We start from the raw sequence: 27157 nt of genomic DNA, 5'->3' as shown, positions 1-27157 counted from the left end.
TGATATAAATATGATATTTTTGAAACAACCGTGAGAGTGAATCTAGACGTTGGAAACGCCAAGTGGCGAGGCGGTACTGTATTGTTGACATGCAAGCATTGGCACCTATGGACAATTTAGTCTCCAGCCAATTAACATGCATGTTTTCGGGATGTGGGGTTGTCTGCCCTCCGCAGAGATGATAAAACATGTTGCTGAACCCCCCTAAAAAACACTTGAACTGGGGTTGTGTCCACCGATACTGGGTCTGAATGATCCACTGGGCATATGTCCCATCTTGTTCAGAGACCTTAGAAGGACACTGGAAAGTCCCGTGTCCATGCTTCTGTTGCCATGGAGATGACTTCTTGTACAAAAAGCCCTCAGGGATTTCAAAAGTGGAACTCTCTGGTGTTTTGAGGTATGGAGCCAACAGGTGCTGGCTCATATTACAGTCTTTTACACGCCTTAATCACCCATGACCGCCACCCTAGAGATGCCACACGAGGCACCTGTCCCCCCCTGCCTCTCAGCCTTGTAGATGGTGAGTGACAGACGTAGGCCTCCCTAAGACGCTTTTCTTTCAGCCCCCCTGCTGACAACATATGGTGTGCTGACATGGTCAGAAGTGGGCTTGTAAGCAAAACTTGAGTATTAGACACTGTGTGTGTGTGTGTGTGTGTGTGTGTGTGTGTGTGTGTGTGTGTGTGTGTGTGTGCGCGTGCGCGTCTAGCGTTGTTTGGACAGGATGGACCTCCATTACGTTTAGACTGTCTCGGAGCGTCCTCCTGTATGCTACTTTTGATTGAAATCCATCTCTTGCTCGGCTGTCAGTGGCGGTGTGAAAGCTGGCACCTCAGTGAGACCGGGTGGGGACTTGGTTATGGTGGGGCTGATGCTTCCAAGGAGACGCACCAATGCAGGTGTGAAACATCCCTGATCCGGCCACATCCCAGTGGTCATCCTCAATGGAAAGGGAACGTTTTGGCCCATCATTGAAACGCCAACCTGCCAGAGTATGACACGTTATTCATGAACGGCAGAACATATGACGTGAGAGCTTGATGATAACCTAATAATAGTGTACTGTAAGCAGCACGAAGTGTTCCACATGTGCATTAAAAAGCACTCCCCTGGCATACATGTACACTTGTTTTTGTACAATGTGGAACTTTAAAAAAAAAAAAAAAAGAAGAAGAAGAAACTGTTGTTCTTGTATCGGTGTGCCCTAGCTGAATACAGAGTGTTGGCCATATGTTTACGTGAGGTTCACGGCTGGTGAGGCACTGGGTTCTGTAGAAACTTTTTTTGATGTTTATGCAGCTCATTAAAGGCTGATTCACTTCCGTTCAAAACTTTGTTTTTAAACACTTCTTAGTCCCAAATATTTATTTTGTAAACTGAAAAGCATTTGTGGTCTTACTTTTGTATTTGTATCTGAAGTACATGCGCCCCATCCTTCCTTGTATACTTTGTTGTAAAAGTCTGATCTACTTGTGATGAGCGTGGAGATATCATCCTCCGTCTTGACAGTCCAATTTTAAAAAGTCATGGCATACAGAACATGGTTCTGGAAACATATTGGTGACATGCCGACCAACAAACGAGCATACGCCATCCACCGTCCAGCGCACTCGGTCAAGTGCACTCAGATGGTAGCTCAGCTTGCGCACTTAAACCGAGAGGAGAGATTCACTGCAGCCTCGTCTCAGCTTTGTGCCCTGCATTTGATCAGGAAGTGTGCAAATTCTGCTTTTTTTTTTAACTTATGAAAATTTATTGATAACACAGTTGAGTGCATGTAAGCATCATTTAACATGTAAGCATACTATGAGAGCATGTTTGTAAGCATCATTTAACATGTAAGCATACTATGTGCATGTATGTAAGCATCATTTAACATGTAAGCATACTATGTGCATGTATGTAAGCATCATTTAACATGTAAGCATACTATGTGAGCATGTATGTAAGCATCATTTAACATGTAAGCATACTATGTGAGCATGTATGTAAGAATCCACTAACATGTAAGCATACTATGTGAGCATGTATGTAAGAATCCACTAACATGTAAGCATACTATGTGAGCATGTATGTAAGCACGCTCTCACATGTAAGCTTACTATGTGAGCATATATGTAAGCATCCACTAACATGCAAGCACTCTAAGGTGCTGATGTCTCTTCCGGCTCCCGTGGTGAAGGTGAAGTGTAGAAAGCGAAGGCGCGTCTGTGTGGTATCATCTGCACGTGGCCGGCGCGTATTATCCGGGTTATTCCATGGCTCCATTTGCGTTGTTTGCACACGCGTTCCAAGCGTTGTGTGTCAAGCATGTGTTTGCGTCCAGGCTAGGCATTGCGTCAAACTCGCACGGGTCGGCTGCCGGCCGGAAACCAGCTGACCTCGGATTTCCTGACCAGTGTCCACATTTTCGTCACTCGCTCACAGTCCACTCGGCATCTGCTGTGTGCGTTTTGCAGGACCCCTGGGCATGGTCTCACTGCTCATCTCTTTGATGGGTTGAATTTCAGCTTCTGAAACCTCCCTGCATTCACCAGTAAGGGAGTCCTTTTGGCGTAACTCCACGTGAGCGCTTGGATTGGGTTGTGTGGTTGGGTTGCGAATTTCCCCACTATGGGATTAATAAAGTCTAATCTAATCTAGATTACGTCAGCGACCTGCAGCCAAGGCCAGAGACGAGGCCCAATGTGTGCGCATGTGTGAAAGCAGCACAGTTCATTGCTCGGTTCTTCTTTGCAAGTAGCTCAGTAGCTGGGTGCTCGCTGGCTGTTGTCATGTAGTTGTGTCCATCTCGCTCTATTTGTCTCCTGCTGCAGAAACGTGATTTCAAATGTGTGACAACATTGTGCCACCCCACTGCCTTGAGGTAATGTCTGTTTCTGCTTGACAACAATCCTCCACCTGTCCAGCTGGTGATCAGAAGACCTACGGTAGTCTTGAGGGGGGCTTTGACAGCATGCGCCCCCTCCCTATGCAAGGTGCCAGCGATGGCTTGAGAGTGCAGTGTGGTGTGCTGTGATGGATTGGAGTGCCTCTTTATTTTTTACAGTTTTGTGTGCGAGTTATATGAAGTGGAGAGGTTGCACTGATTGCGCTGTGACTCTTTCCCTATTATGGCATGGTGTGGGGTTTGTGGTGGTTACTGGCGTGTGGGAGGTTGGAGTGTCTGGAGCGTGATGACATCCCTATCCTTGCATGCGTTGATTCCATCCAAGGCAGCCTCTCATTCCTGATAAATGACTAGAGCAGCAATACCTGAAATGTTTTGATCAGCACTGAGAGGCCGCTGAAGAGCGTGTGAGCTTTGTTGTGATGCTCTGCTGTCTGTCAATGCTTTCACGCTTAAATGTGGAATGTCAGTTATTTTGACAGCACCTTCTTTCTCGTACAGTAATCGCTTGTTTATCGTGGCCAACTGGTTCTGTTTATTGTGGTCGAACTGGTTTTGTTTATCATGGTTAACTGCTTCCAGTCTTGAACGTGATAAGTGAATTTCTGTGAAGTAGCATTGCTGATTTTTGTTGTTGGAGCATAGAAAACCTGTTTATGACCTAACGTTATTCGAGCCCTCTAGACATGAAGTAACACCCAGTATTCCCCAATATAGGAGACATAATGAGAGGAAAATAACAATATAAATAAAACTCGTGCTCGATGCAATATGTGTTTCAGACGTGTGGACAGGAAGTGATGCCAGGGCTTCAGAATTGACTTTTAGTTGGATTATGGCTGCAACAGGAGCACATGTTGTTGTGCCTGTTGTGAAACCTGCAATAAAAGTCTGTTGTGGCAATCAAGTCTAGTGCTTGTATGTTTCCCCTGCTGACACCTAGTGACCACTGTGGAATACTGCATATCACAGCTTGAATGCATCTTCTTAATGCAGTGGTTCTCCATTATTTTCTCATGCCATGGCCCCGCTGGGGGACAGAAATATTTTCACAACCCCCCCAATTTGAAATAGTGTTGAGAAACTTCTATCTCTTTATTTAGCTGAACCCGGTGAAATGCAACAGGATGGAGAGCAGTGAAACATACGCGCATTCAAGAGGCTAACATGTAATTCGACATGCTGACTTCCACAAATCCATACATGTTGGCAGGTCTGCACTGATACTGAAAGTCTTCCGCGTCTCTCATGCAACCCCGACAGTTGACCCCATCCGCCCCACCATTTGAGAAGCACCGTCTTAATGCTTTATATTTGTATTTTAGTTCATCGAGCCATTTTTCATGCAAGCATATGTAACATTTGCTTGAAATATGCGTTTTGTTTTTTTTTTAGTAGTAGTCCGTATTCAAGCACAAAACAGCATGATTTGGTCATATATTTTTGAAAAACCATGAGTGAATCCATGAAATGCGGCAAGGGACGACTGAACTGCTGTGTGATGAAAACAAAAGGATATATCTTGACAACAAATACTACTGTTCTTTGATGGATGTCAGTGGACAAAGCTTTTTTTAGCTCAACACAACAGTTAAGTTCTGCTCAGCCTGCATTTCCATTGTCAAACGTTGTGAACTTGTGACACTTGGAAGACAAACGTACTTTCTCCAAAGGGTGAAGTCTTGCCTGCCACGGTACACTTCCTAGTGTTTCCACCAAGGAAATAATGAACGTAACGCCACGTTGACACTGCAGCCAGCGTATAACGCCCTGTTTGAAATTGTTTTGCTAAAAGTGGCACGTATGCACACAAAATACGACATCACGCGCTGCTTGTTTGTGGAAGTAAAGATGGCCCCGATTCATGGTGGCAGTCCTGGCGCATTTGTGAGAATTTCAAGGATTTTGTGCAACCAAATTATTTAGCGTAGGAGATGAAGAAGGAAGGCTGCGGCAGTTAGCGGCGACGTCTGTCGGGTGGGGAGTCGGAGCCAGGAGTTTTGGGACGTCGATGGGGAAAACAAATATTGCTGTGTGGGCCAGGAAAAAAAACATCCGATTTTTGGCGAGGATCTGGGCAAAGGTGCATAGTCAATGCTCACCTGTTGCCGTGTGGGTTCCAAAAAGTGCATTTCTCGTGACTACCTTTTGGATAACTGGATAAAAAAAATGTGTTCTAAACTGAACGGTCGCTAAGTGGGAAGCTAGTTTTAGAGACCCTGCCCCCACGGCCCACAGCTTTAATCACCTGTCTAAGAGGCACCCCACAGGGCACAGTGACACCACCCTCCATAAGCTCCCCTGCCACCATGACGCCTCCTCACTCACCTGCACTGGAGGGACGGCATGATGTTTACACGCCCCTGAGAACATGGCTGCTTCTGCTCTGCCGTCCTGCACTTCTTTTTTGTCCTCGTGTGTGCGTGTGTGCGTTTAAGTGAAAAGCAGCAGCTGTTAAAACACTCTGCTGGTGCCTGAGCTTGAAAACCTGCCAGTAACTGCTGACTCTATCATTCCCCCGCCTCTCCCCAGCCTCGGAGCCGAGGAGGCCCGACCTAACGTGTTTGGTAGGTTTTGCTAACCGATAACTGACACGGACTGCCAGCCTGTGCCTCTGTGGGCCCGGTGGTGCTGTCGTAGGGGCGGATGTCTGCGTGAGAGAGCAAAGTAAAGAAACAAAACAAAGACTGGTTGCCGCCGCTGCCCCGTTTTTCTAACACGATTTGTTTGGTTTGTGTGTCTGTGCAGGTTGGCCCATCCCTACGTCTACCCACAAACCTATGTGCAGCCCAGCCTGGTGCTGCCCACCCAGCTCTCTAGCTCGGTGAGCAGCAGCCCTTACCTGGACTACAGCGCGGCCTACACCCAGTACGCCCAGGCTGCCTTTGAGCAGCAATATCCCTACGCCGCCTCCCCAGCCGGCTTCCTGGGTTACAGCTATGCCACCAGCCCCGGTGCCACAGCGGGGCCGGCCCCCGCCGCCACGGCACCAACCGCCGTCCACCCCTCCTTGCCCTCGGCCGCCGGCGCGGCCCCGGCCTTCCTGCACTACGCTCAGCAGCAGCAAATCCAGCCCGACCGCATGCAGTGAGCCGGCGGGAGGTGGAAGGGGGACTTCATGAACATCGTGGCAAAATGCCCGTTGGGGTGACCCCGTTTTCATGTACAGGGGTTTCAGGAAAAAGGGCGGGACTACTGCACTATGTATCAGGAGCGCCCCTTTGCTGATGTGATTGGTTAAAAAGGGTAAAGGTGTGGGAGGGTTGGGCAGGCTGACAAGCTTTAACGTATTTGATTGCTTCCAACAGCTTCCTAGAAGCTGACTCTTCATTTATTATTATTATTATTAATATTATTTGTATTGTTTATTATATTGATGTCATCGTCATCATCATTCATTCGTCATGGTGCCTCATGGCTCAGTGGGTGGAATGACGTCTGTGGTACGTATTGATGTTTGGAGAGCTTTCTGGGACATATTTCACGCTCCAAAGTACCTCAGCTGGATGGAAGGGTGACTGCTGCTTTTGGACGCTGTGGGGACATTGGGAGATTAGCGTGAGAGGCCGCCCACCGTCTCCGGTCCTACGGTGAGGTAAAGCCGTACACAGTGACAAAGGAGCTCCAGCCACCCTGGAGGACACCATGTTTCGCCTCACAAAAAACAGGAAGTCTCAACACCAAGACTTGGAGCTGCATCGTGTTCAGCCTGGAGCGTATCAGCAAGACATTTTATTCTTTTTATGAAAGGGGCCTTAATAAATCAAAAACTCCACCTTTTTTAATCTCCTGAGGTCCCAAGAGAACCAAGTGCAGACTTTGTAACCGTTTAGTCTTCATGTACCTGACCCGCTAGCGTCTTGGTTATTTCAGATGGATGTAGACCACAACCGGCAGTGCGGGTGAGAGCCCAGCATGCCATGTGTCTGGATTAGATGGTAGCTGACACTGAGCTCAAACACCAGCGTTTTGTTTTGCTCCTCCGTATCTCACCGTCCAAGCACTGCATTCAAGATATTCAGTCCTCAAGTGCATTTGCAATATTTATATGTTGGTATTTATACAGCTTTTTTACTGTGTAGTTGTAGCACTGATGCCATTTGACCTGCAGAGGCGTACCTGCACATGGACAGGTGTGGTATCACCGTGTCGATGATGATGCCTATTTGTAGATCTTTATCTGACGTTGTCTTTTATAGTCCCTTCAAGGAAAGCCATACAACAAATGAGAATAAAGACTTTGTACTTGGCAACGACTCCAGACCTTTTTCCTAACCGCCTGAGCACATGAGTTGTGTTTAATGTGTGGCGGCAATATTGGGTCACAGGGTTCACTTCACGTGTGCTTGTTATCAGGCGCAGTGTGTGTGTGTGTGTGTGTGTGTGTGTGTGTGTGGAGGAGGGGGGGTTGCAGGAGGCCCCGGACTTATCAGGTCTCAACAGCAGCACCTGCTGGGTTCTCTTTCCTGACAGTTTGTGGCTGTCCCCAAGCCTTTTGCAGCCCCCAACCTCAGGCACGTCAACAAGCTCAGCGAGTTTGTTTTTTTTCCACTGCTGGTTTTCTTGCTCTCATCAGCTCTTTGAGAAGATGCCGCAAACCAAAGGCACAACCAACCAACACATTTGTCCACCTACCTTCCATGAAAACAAGCGTGTGCTCATTTAAAGAAACACTTTGATGCCACGCCTGCGAATGTAAAGAATACCGGCAGCGTGGTTGCTCGTCTCGCCATGCAGTTCATTTGAATTGACAGGTCCCCGTGCTTATGGTGCTTCTAGTCTGCATCATACTGCCAGGGGGTTTTATTCTTTGGTTGCCTTCCTTTAGCACGCCGGCAGATTGCAAATATTAGTGACCAGCGCATAGTATTGCGTCTTGGAGTGTATGTTCTGCTTGCCTTATATTTGTGTTGTAGTTTATTTCGCCATTTTTAGGATTGAAAGGTTCATTTTAGGCAAAAACTACCGTACATCAAATGTGCCTAAATATGATATTTTCTACTAACAGTGGGTTGCATTCAACCACAAAACATACCCCTGCGTATTTGGGGTGTAGAATAGGCCCGCTGTACTCCCAGCAGGTCGTAAGAGGCGACTAAGTGGGACGGTCTGTTTGCCGTGGACTGTGACCCGTGTCGGTGGAGAAAGGGATCCTGGTGATTGAGTGGATGGTGAGACTGTGGTCCTCCTGAAGCAACACATCACTTTGGCCCTGGATTCATCTAGTCGGGTGGTTATATAGGCCTAGATATAACCAATCGGCTGGTGGTGTTTAGCCCTAAAATACAACTAAAGTAACATAATTAATATTTACATTACTTTGTAATCTACATAACTGTGAATTAACCATCTTTATCTAGATTTGTATTTTAGAAGGCAGCTGCTCAATCAGGTCAATCTGGGTGTAACTTACTACGTTCAGAGTATAGTACTGCTGTATTCCTGTCGTCAGTATAAGATGTTTTTCCTTATACAACCCCTGGCAAAAATGATGGAATCACCAGTCTCGGAGGATGTTCATTCAGTTGTTTAAATTTGTAGAAAAAAAGCAGATCACAGACATGACACAAAACTAAAGTCATTTCAAATGGCAACTTTCTGGCTTTAAGAAACACTAAAAGAAATCAAGAAAAAAAGATGTGGTAGTCAGTAAGTTACTTTTTTAGACCAATCAGAGGGAAAAAATTATGGAATCACTCAATTCTGAGGAAAAAATTATGGAATCACCCTGTAAATTTCCATTCCCAAAACTAACACGTGCATCAGATTAGATCTGCTGGTTAGTCTGCAGTTAAACAGGAGTGATCACACCTTGGAGAGCTGTTGCACCAGGTAGACTGACATGAATCATGGCTCCAACACAAGAGATGTCAATTGAAACAAAGGAGAGGATTATCAAACTTCTTAAAGAAGGTAAATCATCACGCAATGTTGCAAAAGATGTTGGTTGTTCACAGTCAGCTGTGTCTAAAATCTGGACCAAGTACAAACAACATGGGAAGGTTGTTAAAGGCAAGCATACTGGTAGATCAAGGAAGACATCAAAGCGTCAAGACAGAAAACTTAAAGCAATATGTCCTGAAAACAGAAAATGCACAGCAAAACAAATGAGGAACAAATGGGAGGAAAGGTCTGTGACCGAACTGTAAGAAACCGCCTAAAGGAAATGGGATTTACATCCAGGAAAGCTAAACGAAAGCCATCATTAACACCTACACAGAAAAAAACAAGGTTACAATCGGCTAAGGAAAAGCAATCGTGGACTGTGGATGACTGGATGAAAGTCATATTCAGTGATGAATCGCGAATCTGCATTGGGCAAGGTGATGATGCTGGAACTTTTGTTTGGTGCCGTTCCAATGAGATTTATGAAGACGACTGCCTGAAGAAAACATACAAATTTCCACAGTCATTGATGATATGGGGCTGCATGTCAGGTAAAGGCACTGGGGAGATGGCTGTCATTACATCTTCAATAAATGCACAAGTTTACGTTGACATTTTGGACACTTTTCTTATCCCATCAATTGAAAGGGCGTTTGGGGATGATGAAATCATTTTTCAGGATGATAATGCATCTTGCCATAGAGCAAAAACTGTGAAAACATTCCTTGAAGAAAGACACAAGGTCAATGTCATGGCCTGCAAATAGTTCGGATCTCAATCCAATTGAAAATCTGTGGTGGAAGTTGAAGAAAATGGTCCAACCTGCAAAGCTGATCTGGCAAAAGCGATCAGAGAAAGTTGGAGCCAGATTGATGAAGAGTACTGTTTGTCACTCATTAAGTCCATGCCTCTGAGACTGCGAGCTGTTATAAAAGCCAGAGGTGGTGCAACAAAGTACTAGTGGTGTGTTTGAAGTATTCTTTTGTTGTTGTTTTTTTCATGATTCCATAATTTTTTCCTCAGAATTGAGTGATTCCATAATTTTTTCCCTCTAATTGGTCTAAAAAAGTAACTGTTACTGACTACCACATCTTTTTTTCTTGATTTCTTTTAGTGTTTCTTAAAGCCAGAAAGTTGCCATTTGAAATGACTTTAGTTTTGTGTCATGTCTGTGATCTGCTTTTTTTCTACAAATTTAAACAACTGAATGAACATCCTCCGAGACTGGTGATTCCATCATTTTTGCCAGGGGTTGTATATATGGCGTCCCCTTGTTGGGCTCGGTGGTGGGTGGGGAGCAATGGTACTGAATCCTAAATCATTCAATATGGCATCTAAAACAAAACAAATGAAGAGAAGTAGATCAAGTGACTCTAACGAGGACCAGAAATCTTTCCCAAGATTCCTGGTCATTCAGTGTAGCGATCCGAACCAGCCACTCAAATTGTCGCCTTTCGCGATTAACAAAGTCATTGAGGGGCTGGCCGGATCTGTTAGGACAATATCCCGCCTAAGATCTGGGGAAACACTGGTGGAAGTGGACAGGATGGCACAAGCACATAGTTTATTGAAGGTAGAGACATTTGTAAATATACCAGTAAAGGTGTCTGCACACAAAACCCTGAACTCCTGTAAGGGAGTTATCCGTTGCCCTGCACTCGTAGACTGTGATGACGACGAAATTTTAAGATGAGCTTTCAGACCAAGATGTTACGACGTTTTTAGAGTAACTACTGATCAGAGAGGCGTGAGGAAACCAACGAACACGTTGTTCTTGACATTTGGAAAACCAGATCTCCCAGCATTTATCAAAGTTGGGTATCTGAGAGTGAAAGTAGACCCATAAATTCCAAATCCGATCCGGTGCTTCAAATGTCAAAGGTTTGGACTTTTCAAAACATACTGTAAAAGGCCGGAGTGCTGTGTGAAATGTGGCGAAGAAGGACATGTGGCTTCCGACTGTAGAAGCCAACCTAAATGCGTGAACTGCGGTGAATCACATTCGGCTGACGCGAGAAATTGTGCAAAGTGGGTAGAGGAAAGAAAAATTCAAGAAATAAAGACCTTAAACCACCTTTCTTACCCCGAAGCTCGCAAGCGCCTCCAGACACAACACAATTGCAGCACCACCTATGCAGATAAGGCAGGGTTGGCCCCTCCAGTGGGACCCCAGAAAGTGACAGGTGGACCCCGTTCTGATGCAATTGCACAGACAGAGCTTACCTGGGTAACGGGTAGTACCCCGGTCCTGATCAAAAAAAACTCTTCTACAATTACTACAAAGGCCATTCCCCAAATTACAAACAGGGATCACCAAAAAAAGGGACAGACGAAAACAAATGAAAATCGTAGAAGTTGAAGCCTGTCACGAGATCCTCCTGCCAGAAGCGCTTCTGGTAGTGGTGCAACTCGCAATGGCCAACAAACGAAAAAGCAAACAGTAAAGTAAAAAGTAAAAAGTGTTAAGCCAAAGCTTCATGTGCCACAAAGTTTAACTAGTTAAAATAAATATGAAGTTCTATCAATTGAGGGGGAAGGTGATATGGACGTGACTCCCCCCACCACTCAGACGTCCAAAATACAAGTTGTCAAAAAGAAAGACAATACTTAAATGGGTAATGATAAAGAAATAGCCGTCATTCAATGGAATTGCCGTGGTCTGAAACCAAATTATGAGGAAATAAAGCGTCTTTTGTATGATCACAACCCTTCTGTTATTTGTTTACAGGAAACATTCCTGAGGTTATCTGACAATATATCATTTCGGAATTATAACATTTTTAACACCTTCAGTAATTCTGTGGTAGATGGTAGACCTATCGGAGGCTCATCTCTTTTAATAAAAAAGGGAATTCCACATGAAATTGTGGATATTCAAAGCAACCTCCAAGCTATCCCAGCTAAGGTAACACTGCATTGCACCTTTACTATATGTTCAGTGTATATTCCACCCAGATTTCAACTCTCTCAAACAGAAATGGATAGTCTGGTTGACCAGCTTTCAGAACCCTTTTTATTAGTTGGCCATTTTAATGCCCACAATCCCCTCTGGGGTGGTCAAAATGTAAACAGATTTGGTAATGTTGTTGAACGGAAATTGAACATTTTGATTTATGCCTTTTGAACGATAAGTCTGCTACTAACCTCCACCCGACCTCTGGCTCAATGACGGCTATTGATTTATCTATTTGCTCTCCAACAATTTTTATGGATTTTCAGTGGCGTGTACATAGCGATCAATGTGGCAGTGATCACTTTCCTATTTTTATGAAACTGGTAAAGTGTTTACCAGGAGAAAGAATTCCAAACTGGCAGCTCCACCGAGCCAACTGGAATGCTTTTTCAGAACAATGTTCACTAAATATATATCATGACAAACTCAGGTACAGAAGATCCACTTAACTTTCTTTCTCATTCATTACGTAACATAGCTACTAGCACAATACCAAAATCAAGTTCTTCCCCTCGTAGACACAATCCTTGGTTTAATACTGAATGCAAGGAAGCTGTAAAAAAACGTAAAAAAGCACTGAGGACATTTAAAAAACACCCGAATAATGACAATTTACAAAAATATAAGCAGATACGCGCTAAAGCTCGCAACATCATTAAAAAAGCAAAAAGACAGTCTTGGCAGAATTACATTTCTAAATTGAATATTCATACATCTATTCACAAAGTATGGGAAATGATTAGAAAAATAAGTGGAAAGTACATAAGTAATTCTGTTTCCTATTTAACAAAAGCAGATGGAAATAAATGTACAGAAAGGCCCGACATTGTGAATTTGCTAGCACAGGAATTTGAAAATAACTCATCAACTGACCACTATTCCCCAACATTTAGAATTTATAAGGATGAAGCTGAAAGTCAGGATCTTAATTTTTTTATCAAACAATGAGGAAGATTACAACATCCCATTTAGCATTGCCGAATTGAGAGATTCAATCAAGAAATCTCACGATACGGCAACTGGTCCAGATTCATTATCAGTTTTTCAAGCATTTACCTGATGTGTCCCTTTCAGTTGTATTGGATATTTTTAATAGAATTTGGAGAACGGGTGTTTTTCCCGTTTCTTGGCGGGAGGCTATCATTATTCCAAACCCAAAGCCTGGAAAAGATGCATCAAAACCAACAAATTATCGGCCTATCTCTTTGACCAGCTGCCTCTGCAAGCCAATGGAGAGAATGATCAATACTCGGTTGGTTTGGTTTTTAGAAAGGAAAAGATTACTAACCAAATTTCAGAGTGGCTTTCGACAAAAGTACTGTTGATCAACTTATTCGACGAGAGACTTTTATTCGTAATGGCACTATTCGAGGTCATCATGTGGTTTCTGTCTTCTTTGACCTTGAGAAGGCGTATGACACCACCTGGAAGTATGGTATTCTGAGAGATCTTCATAATGTTGGGTTAAGAGGCAGACTACCGATTTTCATTAAAAACTTCCTCAGTAATAGAGTGTTCCGAGTTCGCCTTGGATCGAGCCTCTCAAAATTATACAATCAAGAAATGGGAGTTCCTCAGGGTAGCATACTTTCTGTTACTTTGTTTTTGTTAAAGATCAACAACATTGTGGATGTTGTCACTCCTCGGTTGGACAGATCATTGTTTGTGGACGACTTTTGTATTTCTTGCTCTTCGGAGAATATGCCGACCATAGAAACAATTTTACAGAACTGCCTAAATAGAATCGAAAAGTGGGCTGATGAAAATGGTTTTCGCTTCTCAAGAACAAAAACGGTATGCATTCACTTCTGCAATAAAAGGACTTTACAGCCTGACCCGGAAGTTAAAATAAATGGTTCTGTCATCCCGGTTACTCAACAAACAAAATATCTTGGCCTGGTATTTGATAACAAGCTAACCTTTAAAGCTCATATTGATCATGTGAGACAAAAATGCCATAAAGGCTTAAACCTTTTAAAGGTAGTATCTAAAATGGATTGGGGTGCGGATCGCATTGTCCTGCTACGTCTCTATAGGTCTTTAGTCAGATCAAAACTTGATTATGGCTGTGCAGTTTATAGCTCTGCTCGAAAGTCCTACCTTGATAAGTTAAAACCAATACAAAATCAAGGACTTAGAATTTGCCTTGGAGCGTTTCGGACTTCTCCAATGGAAAGCTTGTATGTGGAGGCAAATGAGCCTCCACTGCATTTAAGATATCAAAAACTATCTCTTAACTATGCAATCAAATTAAAGAATAACCCATTAAATCCAACGTATGAACATACCTTCAGACCACAATACCAGGTTTTTTACGACCTTAAACCATCTTCCATCAAACCGTTTGGCTTCCGTGTTCAAGAAGCTCTGATGCAAGTTCTTGGTACCACTGATATTTCTCCATCCTTAGTACCCAATATTCCTCCTTGGGTGATCAGCGAACCTTTAATAGACTTGACATTAGCAACATTCAAAAAGGGCGTTACAAGTGATCTGGTCTACCTGGAAAGATTTGGAGAAATAAGACACAAATATAGGAACTACCATGCTATCTATACAGATGGATCAAAAGATCACAATAAAGTAGGATCAGCCTGTATGAGTGGCACAATAAAAGAACAGGTTAGATTACCAGACAGTGCTTCCATATACACTGCCGAGTTGTTGGCTTTGAAAATGGCTTTGGGTATAATTCAAAACACTGATGGAAAACAATTTGTTATTTTCACAGACTCTCTATCTAGTCTGGTGGCTTTACAGTACAGTGTAGAGATCTTAAACATCCCTATATTGTACACTTACTACAATCATTATACAAAGTCGGTGTATTATCTCAACTGGTAGTTTTTGTTTGGCTACCGAGCCATATAGGTATCAAAGGGAATGAAAAAGCTGATATGTTAGCAAAAGAGGCACTTAATATGGCTGTAACAGAAATGAAGATACCCCATACAGACTTAAAACCAAAGATTAATGACTACATAAAAATAAAGTGGCAAGCGTCATGGGATTTAAATCCCGGTAACAAACTCTACCAACATCAGCCTATAATCGAACCACGTACTACAATCAATTTAGCTAAGCGACGGGAAGACGCTGTGCTAACTCGTATTTGAATTGGTCATTCTCGCTTATCACACTCCTATTTACTTGCAGCAGAAAACCCTCCCTGTTGTACATCATGTAATAGTACACTCTCAGTTAAACATATCCTCCTTGAATGCAGTGAGTTTGCTCACATCCGTGTCAATTTTTATAATGTACCTGATCTGAAAACCTTGTTCAGCCAAGTTCCGCGATCATGCATCATAGAGTTTCTTAAAGAAATAAATCTTTTTATTAGGTTTTAGATAATGGAAACAGGCCCCTTGGCAGGCCATTTTATTCAGTATCTACTTGTAATCTTACAGAGGAGACTTTAAGCCGCTGTCCCGTATAAAGAAGAGCCACACCATTTGAACATTAAAGAACCTACTTCTCTGTTCGAAAAGAGTAGGGAATTTTTCCCGGTAAAGTAGATCAGTTTCTATCTTACAAGCTCTACTCCCTAATTAAATTGATAGATTACACTCCCGAGAAAGAGGTTTTGTCATTAATAACTTCACATATTAAGGTCCAGACACTTACATGACACTTTGTGTTGATAGTGTCGTTGAACTCTAATCAATCAATCAATCAATCAATCAACCACAAAACAGCATGATTTATTCATCAATACTGTATACTGTGTTTCTGAAAAAGAGTGCAGCCGTGAAATACCAAGCGCGATGTGGCGAGGGACGACTGCAAGATGGCTGAACAATGAAGAGATGTGATCAAAAAGAAGAGTTTATTAGGGCTCCCGCTCTCGGGAAATGGATGGATGATCGAGTTCCACTGCATTCTGGGTGTCCTCGGAGATGATGCGGCATGAAAGAAGTGCTGTTGTGGGACGTGTTCAGCCTGAAATGCCCCCACACTTTCCACATTTTTTGGTCGTTTTTCATATTCTTTTCCTTCTCTTTCGTCGTCATTGTCGTTTTCCCTCGCCCCTTCCCGCTCCTTCAACCAAAAGTCCGATTCTTCAAGGCACCGAAAATTCATTCAGTCCTTTTCTGTAATTATCGAAATACGACACAGAATATCGCTCAGAGACTTCCTGGCTTCAAAAGACATCCACTTCAAATGTGCGGTTAGCACACGTGCGTCAAACTCAGGCACGGCAGCTACATCCGGCCCACGCTGCAATTTCATCCGGCCCGCGGGACCGTTTGGAAAATAGCACTGAGTCGGCCCGCCTCACGGCCCTCATCAAACATTTCATTTTAAAAGTGGCAACAATATTGTATATTGCACCAAACTCACACATGTTCTTAATAAGGGTGCCAGGTTCACATCTAAAGTCCAAATAATTGAAGCGAACACGACTAAAAACGGCATTACTTGAAGTATTACACCCTGCCTGCACAAAGTAACACACTAAAGAGGCACCATTTGAACTACAGCAAAGCATGCTGGGAAGGCGTAATCTGTGCAAACTCTTCCAGGTTACACAGCTCACAGACTGGGATGTTTTTGTGTTGATATCGAGTAGTGTACACCAGTGGTGTCCAAAGTGTGGCCCGGGGGCTGTGATTTTATCGGTCCGCAGCACATTCTAAAAATGTAATTTAACAAGAAAATAGAAAAAACAACAAAACAATAACAGCAGCAAAAATGGAAAAGTTCAAACATGAAGAGAAGAGCTGTAATCCAGCAGGGAAAAAAGCCATCATTTCACAAGAATAACGTAATATGAGGAAAAATGTCATTTTAGTAGCATGAAGTTGAAATATTAAAGAAAAATTTAAAGTCAAACAATGAATAAAGTTGGAAATTTTGGAAACTTAGTTTGAGAGAAAATGTATAACATGGGAATAAAGTCCAAATATTAGGAGAAGAAAATATACAAAACAAAGTTGAAATATTTGGGGGGAAAAAAACAGCAGCAGAAATTTGACCAGAGTACAGTCAAAATGTTAAGAGGAAAAAAATAGTTTTCCAATGAGAAGAAAGTTGCAATTTAATGAGAATAAACTTGTAAAATGAGTCAAATGATCATTTCAGTAGCAATGTTGAAATAAAGAAAAAATCCATGATTAAAAAAAAAGATCAAAATTTATAATTGCGAGAAGAAAATGCACAAAAGGAAAGCTGAAATGAAATAGCTGGGAAATAAAAAAAACCCAGCAGAAATGGAAAAAGCAGCTGTCATTTTATGGCAGGGGTGTCGAACTCATGTCCACTTAGGGCCACATGGACATCATGGCTGTCCTCAAAGGGCCTGATGTAACTTCTACATAAAACTACATGTAATGTCAAATAAACATAACAACTCCTTGATGTTAAATAAGTCTAAATGTAGGACTTATTCAAGTGGCAAACATTACAGTTGCATAGAAAAAATATCTTTACTTGTTGCTCTGTTCTAACATAAATCATTTGAATTTGTCAGCTTATGAAACCCACACGACTACATAAAGTAAGGATCAAACTATCCAAATGAATGAAGAAAAATAACATAAAACACAAGTGATGACATTAACTTTGTTCAACGCGTTCTTGTCAAAGTTCAAATGGGCTTAATTACTGTCGAATCAACAATTGTGAGCTGCTAACGACACGTATGACAGACGTAGCATTTTACAAAACACAGTCTTGCATCCAACTGATGCTTTGATACAATCATTTGTCTGCATGCGAACATAAAACCTGCAAATACTAAATCATTGCAACAGCAGCTACACAGAAATAATATGTAATCAACTCAACATTACAAAATAAAAGTTCACTCAGTTTACAACTATATTGGTCAAACCTAAAAACTGATATTTCTTAAAGTCTGTAATTGGTCGGGACACACCTGCTCACAGACCTTCAGCATGCACTGCTTCAAAAAACACTTGGAAGCGTGGGTAATTTCTTCAGCCACAATAAAGCTAGCTTCCACTGCCGCATTGTTTTTGGCTGTGGATTTCGTGAGCACACTCTGCTGCAAGCGCAGTTTGCCTTTTCATTCTTGGGCAATTTGTTGCTTTTCTGGAAGGCTAGCTTTGGCGTACTTAGCTCCGTGTTTAGTGTCAAAATGCCGACGCAGATTGTAGTCTTTAACAACCGACACCGCTTCGTAACACAAAAGACATACGGGTCTTTCTCCTTGAAGCACAAACAAGTACCCCCCTTCCCATCTTCTTTGAAACGATCCTCCATCCGCATCAACTTTTCTCTCCCTGGACATTTGGAGATTATTTATTTGCCAATTCACCTCGTTGGCATTGATGTGGAGACACTGCTGTTTATTGGCGGTGAGCCGTCACTTTGTATTGTAGTCGACAGGCATTGTGGGAAATGTAGTTTTTGATCAAAGCAAGCTTTTGACCTATTTAATTGCTCTCGTGGGCCACATAAAATGACGCGGCGGGCCACATTTGGCACACAGGCCTTGAGTTTGACACCTGTGTTTTACGGGAATAAAGTCAAAATATGAAGAAAAAAGTTCTAATCAAATGAAGAACAAGAGTCGCAATTTTACAAGAATAAAATGGTATGATAAAGGAAGAAACCTCATTTTGAGTAGCATTTCACCTCCGTTCCAAAGGTGAAATGCAGCTGTTTGCTGAGCTGGTGTCGGCCTGCTGGAGCTTCCTAGCATGTCTACATGTGTTGTTTACTGAACATCAAAGCGGCACACTTGCATCCTTTCATTTTTCACTATGTGGGCCTCGCTGGAAAAAGTTAGGACACCCCTGGTGTAGATGTTGACGGCCCTACAAAGAGGTGCTCCATCAACAGTCCCAAACAACATGCAGTAGTTGCATTACACTCTCTCTCCATGCAAAGTATGGATTTCAAGCAGGAATGAACCGACACAAACAATACACGTTCAAAGAATTCCCATGTGGGTGGGGGGCCCACAACCTCAAGCAGGCTTTGAGTTGGACACCCCCGATTTAGCACCTCCATAGTAGACATGCGTGTTTTGTGGAGGGGGGAGGCTGCACCAGCGGAGGTTCCAACTTGGATTCCCTGACTGCGAGGCTCGCGTACTAACCACTAGTCCACCACGCAGCCCTTCGTAAAAACATCGTTTTGCTTCAACTTTATGTCAACACATTGTTTTGCTCCAAAATCCATCGTGTTGCGTCGACAATGTACAGCAGAGTGGTTGCTGTCATCGATGACCTCTTCTCTTCTTTTCCTCGCCACGTCACTGTTTATCTTTCACTGTCTTAACCCCCCCGCCCCCCATGGCTGCCTTCTCACTCACACGCTCATTTACTCAACCCTGCCTGTCATTTGTGTTTTTCTTTCCCTGACATTTGGACCGCTCTCTTCCACTTTGGTGAGCGCGGTGCTGTTCCTCGTCACGCTCCATCGCCTCTCCCCCCACCCTCGTCTTCCTTTCCTTCTGCCTTTTCTCGTCTCCGGTTCCTCGCCTCGTGGAGACACCAGAGAGGGAGCCCGAACTGAGCTGACAAGTGTGTCCGCTTGATAAAACAAGCTTGCGCTTGCCCTCATAACGCTGAGTCAGCGTAAGAGCGATCTCAGGTCGATTCACACGCACGTGTAAATAGGTTCAAGTCACATCTCACTCTCTGCGTGCTTCTCGCCCTGATGTGCGAGTCTGACATCATGGGATTCCTCACAAGTGTCACAAAAACAACCCCGCCTTATCAGGCTTGTGCTGTTCTTTTAATCCCCTGTGTGTGTGCGTGTGCGTGTGTACGTGCGTGCGTGTGTGTGTCACTGCATCAGTGGCATCTTGTCTCTCTTTGTATCATCTGGCTAGGTCAGGGGTCAGCAACCTTTACTATCAATAGAGCCGCTAACACAACACAACACAACACAAGCAGAAGTGCACTTTCAGTCCTTCCTGTATTCATTGGTGTGAAATGAAACAAACAAACAACGCAGCCCACTTTAATCGAACATAAAAAGACGTAGTTGCAGCTTGGCAATTTAAAGAAAAGTATACATCAATTTAGGCAGGTTTCTTCTTCTTTCAGTAAGATATTATTTTTAGCAGAGGGCTGCGCCAATGATACTGGACTGACACCACGCCGCTATGAAACAGCTGCCCCTAATCGTAGTGAGTTGGACGGATTAGAAACTGGACTACAGGCTCTCATTTGTGACCAGTATTGATCAATGATGTCTTTTTTTGGATGCATTCATGGTTAGCTTACCGCAAGCATTGTGCGCTCAAGAAGCCACGTGCCGGCGAAGGTGAGGGCCATAGACCTGGATGTGACGCATATTTTCATTGATTCATTTTAAGTAGTTCTTAAAATTCACTCTTCACGACCAAAAGGAGCCAACAAGGAGGCTGCAGAGCCGCACATGGCTCCGGAGCCGTGGGCTGGGCTGCCTCCCCCTGGTCTAGGTCCTAGCTTTCCAAGGTGGGGTACACCACTTGTCATAGGGGGTGCGTAAAAGAAAATGAAAACCAAGTACAAGTGCACCTGAATGCCTCACAGCACAAGGAGAAAGGAAGTTGTTCATTGCGCCGTGTGCACCATGTGAACAAATAAGTACGTTTGGTGCATTGAGAGCGTTTCACCATGAAGGTTCCATTTATATTTATTTATGGATCTTGTTTTTCACCCACAATGACTCTCAAATGAATGAACCAATGAATTATCTCTGGTGTTAAGTGTGCAGGAGTAGGGGGTACATGGCACCACTGGTCTAGGTTCCATCACCCATGTGGTGATCAGGTATGTAGTCCCAGTGGTGATGAACATAAACGTCCTTCTTGTGTTTGGTTCTGTTCTGTTCTGTTCTGTTCTGTGTGTTAGTTTTCCACACAGGACGCTTCATGTAAGAGCAGATTTGTGCGTATTTGCTGACTGTGATTAACAACTGAGCAGCTTCACTAAAGACAAATGAGCCTTTGGACTTCGGGGCTGTTTACACAAGACTGTTGCTAAATAAAAGTGTTGTAGGTTTTACACAAAAATAATACAAATAATAAGGAGGGATTGAATGTTTGTTGGGGCTGTCAAACGATTAACAATTGTGATGAAATTAATGACAGTTTTCAAATGAAATTATGAGTAATGCCCATTTTTACTGTATTTTATGAAGAGAGAGATGAATGATGAGCTGGGTTTGGTTTGGCTGAATGAACTGCGTTTGGTTTGGTTTAGTTTATTTGAACATGGAGGTTCAAATAAATTCATGAATTATTTTATTTTATTTTTTTTTTTTTTTCCTTGAGGGGAAGGATGTGTATGGCAGGAGCTCTGTTGATACTGGAAATTTTAACTATTTTGGTGCCTTCCTGACGACACTTCATGACCACAAGATCAGTGCTGCTTGCTGAATCCCCCAACTTTAACTTGGATAGTCGAGAGGTACAGATACAAGTATCGATGCTGCTAGCAAGTCTAGCTAACTAGCTAACTGCTGACGTTCAAAGAGGTTGCTTAGCAACAATGTCAAACACAAAGGAAAATGATTCTGGCTCTGAATTCACAGTGGACATGGAAATAAAAACATTGGCAGAATACCTAGCTAGTCCAAGATACCAAGAGTTGCAAAATGCTTTCAAGAGCTGCAGAGAAACCTTTGATAGAAGCTTGGAGAGTAGAGAGATCACTCCACCACAAATAATGCGAGCAATTGAGAAGCTGCATTCAACTGTAGAGATACAGTCTGAAGAAAATAGAGCACAGAGTAAGTCTATCAAAAAACTAAGAAAAGAAGTCAAGAAGTTGCAAGATGAAACTGCAGACCTGAGCGCTGCTCTTAAGGAGGTTAAATACCCTTTGGTAGATATCAAGGCTCTGCAGGATGATATTAAGGTACTGCTGAATGACAATGCTGCCTTGCACTCTGCTCTTCAGGAAGCGATAAACCGTAAAGAAAATACAGCATTTTGCAAGGATGTTAGGGTTCTGCAGGATGATATCAGGGCATTACTGGAAGATAACGCTGCCTTGCGCACTGCTCTCAAGGAGGCTATAAACCATATGGAAGCCGCCTCACGTACTGATCTTAAGGATGCTAAAGACCCCAGGGAAGAAAATAGAGCACTATGCAATGATATCAACATTCTACAGGATGATATCAAGGCACTATTGAAGGACAATGCTGACTTTCGCACCACCCTTGAGGAAGAGAAAGAAGCAAAGGCTCCAAAGGCTCCAAATCACATCCAAGTCAAGAGATGTTCCTTCAACAAAGCAACAGATTGCTAACTTCCTACACTCGAAGGAGGTGGATGTCGATGTCAACAGTACAGACACGTGCGTCCCACTCCATGGCAGGAACAACACCACACCTGTCATCATTAAGTTCACCAACAGGGAATCCAAAACTGCACTGCTGAAACAGGGAAAGAAGCTAAGAGGCACCAACGTCTACATGAATGAGCATCTCACAAAACGCAATTCCGACATCGCCAGGAAAGCACGAGACCTGAGGAAGCAAGGAAAGATTCAAAACACTTGGAGCACTAACGGGAAAATCAAATCACATCAAACTAAAAGGAAGTCCAGGAGTCGCAAGAGTGCTTGTTGTCCAAGATATCAGCTATCTGGATGCATATGAAACATTATATGACTATGACAATAAGCGTAATTGCAATAACCTTGTCATAGTTAATAAAGGGAACTCGTGTATACAAACCCAGCGTCACTAGCAGTGCAACACCAAAGAAGATGTGGATATCAACAGGAGAGGAAGGACAGGATAAACAGATAGGGAAAAGGAAAGGAAAAGGAGGAAGAAAAAAAAAACATTTTTTTTTTAGCATTTGTGTACCTGTATACTGTATATGTGTATACTGTATATGTATATATGTGCGTACTTGTGTAGGTGCAGATGTAAGTGTATATATATGTATGTGCGTGTTTGTATGTGTATGTACACACATGTATGTATTAGCAATTGATGTGCTACAAAAAGGGGATAGGATTAAATAAGCTCTGCTTCTTCCTACTCCTTTTCGGACATACGCATGTTCGAAATAAATTAAACCAATCAATCAGTCAATCAAGGTACCAATTTTCACAGTTCCACATGTTCAAAAGGAGTAGGAAGAAGCAAAGCTTATTTAATCCTATCCCCCATCTATTCTACATCTAATACAGTACATGTTGTTCACTTCCTGCATTCCATGTCATGTTTTATATGGTAATCAGAATAATAATAAATCAACAAGCCTGACAGAACATCATTGTGATGATGAAGACTCTTCTGCTTGTATTTAGCAAACATCAACTGCTTGTATTGTTGATGAATGTGCTCATCTCTGTACTTTGTTGGACTTCCTTACTCAATCCATTCCATGATGTCATTGGGCGTCCTGAAATGCTGTGGCTTTTCAGCCTTGTTCTGGCAAAGAAGTGTTTTCACTTTCATTTTCCTCTAAGATCATATTTCTCCTCTCTGATAGAGAAATACTGTATGACGTTTTTGAGGAGCAAGTTATTGTTAACTTTATGCATTATTCTAGCGGTTTGAAAAGCTCTTTAGAAGTTTAAATCAAGCTAAAAGATAGCACACACGTCGGAAAATGTATTTTCCCAACACTGGTCAATAGTCGCAGAATCACACTTTATTATTAAGAACCACGATGGGTTGCGTTCAAAGACACCATGCAATTGAAGGTGAATTCAAATGTTTTGAGTATAGATGTATTTTCTAGGATTTCCGAGTATACTTAAATGCAGCACAGTGTACTTCTTTAGTAAGAGTTACGTCAGTGAGCAATATTCTTTGCCTTTCTGTTTATTTACACCACACATACTGCACATGCATAACAAAGACTTTGTTGTGAGTTTCGGAGTGTCCATGAATGCATCAGTGACAATGAGGAAGTGCTGTTCCCTATGGAATCACAGGAGTGCCAAAATTAAAAGGCAATACGTGTGGAAATACAAATAGAAGCAATAATAAACACAAATATACAAATGTAGTCATATTGTTTTACTATTTTGTCTTTGTTTTTTCCAAATTGCCGTTGTTTTTCCTGTTTTGTATTTGTCTTTCCCACTTGCATTTTGTCATTGCATTTGGTAATACCATGCAAATGTGGAAGAATGACCCCCCCAACAGCCTTTGCTGTGGGCGGGTCATTCTGCCAGGATGATGACTACGTGATTACATACGTGATTACACCATTCCTGCTTGCAGTGGTTATGTAGTTAAGGAAACTCGGGAGCCCGGAAAAAATGTCACGGACAGAAAGTAGACGCAAATACACGTTTATCAAAAGTAAGTGGGGAAATTTAAATATGGTGGACGTGGACGAATTGAGAAGAGGTGTTCAACGAGAATTATTAGCAATTGCTCGGTTGGTGGAAGATGTAATGGAAAGTTTTGATTAAAAAAAAGTCTTTAAAGTCTTTAAAGGCTATATCTGCGTTGATGAATGCAGATATGGATGAAGCTGTGTGGCGCAATCTTTAAGAGGTAAATGCCTTATTTGATCTTATTTAAATTTCCCCAAAAGGCTGTGGGCGGGCCATTCTTTCACATTTGCATGGCATTATCAAATGCAATGACAAAACGCAAGTGGAAAAGACAAATACAAAACAGGAAAAACAAGAACAATATAGTAAAATATATGACTACATTTGTATATTTTTTTAAATTATTGATTCTCTTTGTATTTCCACATTTGTATAATTTTGTATTCTTGATTCTCTTTGTATTTTCACACGTATTCCCTTTTAATTTTGGCACTCCTGTGATTCCATAGTTCCCAGGACGAGCGGACTAACGACAAAATCTACAGTTAGATATGTTGTCGGAATTGCACTGCTGTTGATGTGTTCGGGTCAGAATAAAGTTTAACGCACATAAAACTATAATCGTAAAACTCTAAAATTGTCTTGTGTTGACATTTGTGTCTGTCCAGAATGGATCGCAGTCATCCGTCCACCGAGATTCAATATTGTAGTTCAGTATTCATACATGGAAGATTTTCCTAGTTAGAGCATAGAAAACCCGTTTAGGACTTTTTTTTTACATTATCAGAGCCTTGTAGAAATGAAAGACATTCATATTATTTATTGTTTACAACACATTGCCCAACTCTTATGCCGTAGGTCAGGGGTCACCAACGTTCTTCCTCGTGAGAGCTACTTTTACAAAATGAAAATGGCCAAGAGCTACTCATTTTTCTAACATTTATTTTCAGAGCTTATTTTAAAGCCAAACAAAGCAAATATGCTTGTTTTACCAGAACATGAACAAAATGCTGGTGTCCACAACTCACATGTTGTATTTCACAATGCATTTCCTTCTACTGTTCTTTCATTATTAACTGAAAACCTGAATGAAAAGCAGCCTTGTGGGCACCTCATGTGGTCCTGTGGGCTACCTGGTGCCCGCGGGCACTGTGTTGGTGACCCTTGCTGTAGGGACTCCAGACGCCTGCTAGCCAGCAAGCTAACAAGCAAGCGAGCCAACCAGTTAGCCTCAAATTGATTTATTCTAAACTTAAAATGCCAAAAATGTACCACTGTTTTCACTCTATCGTGTGCATGGCGGACTTGATAACTTCATGCGTGTTGGTAAGTGTTATTGTCATGTAAGCTAATGTGTCATTACTGCCGCCTACTTGCTACATATCACTTGTATTTCCATGTGTTTGGCTAATAATAGGCCATAGTCTGCCACCAAACACAGATCATTTATCAATGAATTTCTGAAACACCTTGATAGCGCGAGGGAGCGATGATCGAACTGCAAGGGACGACTGTTTAATGGCGCTAACCAAGGTTCTACTGTATGCAACTATTTTAGGGTTCATTTTGGGGGGTTGGTAACGAGAAAAAGCTTGTAATATCCTGTTGCATCAATAATAATGTTTATTGATGAATTCATGTGAAGGTAAAAACCAACTGCATGCAGTACGCGTGTAAGTTGAAAAAAGAAATGCAACATTTCCACATGAAAGGATGTGGCAGGCGAGATGTGGAGTTTGACACGTGTGCTGAATGTGGTCATGATAGCTGTGCAAAAACACAAAAGAAATGGTGGACGCAGGCAAGTGTGTGTGACAGAGGTGTGATGAGGATACTCAGTGTCATTGTTGTCTCCAGCAGACCCCCGTGCTCTGGATCCTGTCAGCTGCCTGCCGTCGTGCCTCCGGCTTTTGCTGACACTCGCACTGATGATGGTGATGATGAGAAGACCCAGAGGGGGCTGATATACTTGGTGAGCTTTATCAGAGTGAAGAGGCACAGCTTGACCTGGCTGCAGGTGATTATATGTTGTATGGTTTCACCAGGCGTCCCTCGTCCGGTTATCTGAATTTTGAGCTTGTAACGTCATCTGAATTTGTCTCAGTCAAACAGAGCTTTGGGACGGCAGAACTGTAGTCGCACGCATGGTCACCCCCACCCCCCACCGATGAGGAGCCATGACGCTTTGAGTGGCCCGTCCTCCTCTCATATTGGTTTCACATCACGCTTGTCAGCATGCAAACATAGTCATGACTTTAAACCCCCCAGAAGCTTTGCCGGGTTTCTTTGTTTCATTTGCCGGGTTTCTTTGTTTCATGAGCAGTACGTGTGCAGTGCTTTTTTACAATTGTGCACAAATGACCTTCAGCTTAAAACAGAGCCAACTCCAGCAACAGTAAAGACTTTTGGTGTTTAGAAAACATTGGAAATGTTTTTTTAAATAATTTCAATGACTCAAAAATACATTTTCTAGGGAATGATAGTTTTTCCTGCAAAATAAGTAGAAGTGAGAAATGGATGAACGTACTGCTGATGCAGACTTCCTGGCGAGATGGAATTCCAAGGTATTTCTCACCTTCTTTATCTAATTGCTGCCACTGGCAACTTTGTTTGGGCCCATGGTGGATTATTTTGCAGTTGCAGCCAAAAAATGCATGCCAACGCGTAGGGTGCTTTCTTTGGACACTTGATTTTGACACGGTACAGGGCAAAGGGACTACTTTGTTAGTTTCAGTACTGCATGAAAACCAAGACAGTGTACCAAAACCGAGGCAAAATGTTTTTGAACATTCTTGATGAAAACCAAATCATACAAACACTGAGGTGTACGAAAACCGAGGTTTGACTGTATATCTTTATTAGTCCGACTTTAGCCTGAAGTTAGCTGGGATAGGCTCCATCTACCCATGCTTGCTTTGGTTCCTCCAGGAACTCTGCTTGCTAGTCTACAAACATGCATGTTACTGTAGGTTAGTTGGACACTCTAAACTGCAAATGAGAGTGTGAATGTTTTTGTAACTTAGCTTAACAGCTGCGTTAGCTGCTTCAACAGTGGCCTACCAGAAAAGTCATTCATCACCATCTTCATCCTCCTCCTGGAAACTAAAACCACTCAAGTCATCTTCTTCAGCATCACAACTGAACAGCCTCATAATTCCTTCATCACACACGTTGTCAGTCTCTCTCTCTCTCTTTGTTGTTGCTCTC

The 27157-nt window shown here is 42.6% G+C and overlaps 1 protein-coding gene across 5 annotated transcripts in view; it reads left to right on the top strand.

Moving 5' to 3' along the window:
* LOC129186313 (RNA-binding protein 38-like) overlaps positions 1-26366 on the top strand; it is a 30530-nt gene extending 4164 nt beyond the window's left edge. Inside the window, exons 4-5 of one of the 5 annotated variants that reach the window (XM_054784440.1) lie at positions 25811-25967; positions 26055-26366. In XM_054784440.1, coding sequence (XP_054640415.1) covers positions 25811-25967; positions 26055-26366 — 469 coding nt within the window. Of the gene's footprint in view, positions 1-5641; positions 8051-25807 lie in introns of those variants that run through there. The other 4 variants (XM_054784441.1, XM_054784439.1, XM_054784443.1 and 1 more) reach the window with 4 other exon arrangements.
* The last annotated feature ends 791 nt before the right edge of the window (positions 26367-27157 follow it).

This window comes from Dunckerocampus dactyliophorus, chromosome 8 (assembly GCF_027744805.1).
Source record: "Dunckerocampus dactyliophorus isolate RoL2022-P2 chromosome 8, RoL_Ddac_1.1, whole genome shotgun sequence".
Classification (NCBI taxonomy): domain Eukaryota; kingdom Metazoa; phylum Chordata; class Actinopteri; order Syngnathiformes; family Syngnathidae; genus Dunckerocampus; species Dunckerocampus dactyliophorus.
Note: the sequence above shows the minus strand (reverse complement) of the source record. Positions and strands in the feature narration are given on the sequence as shown.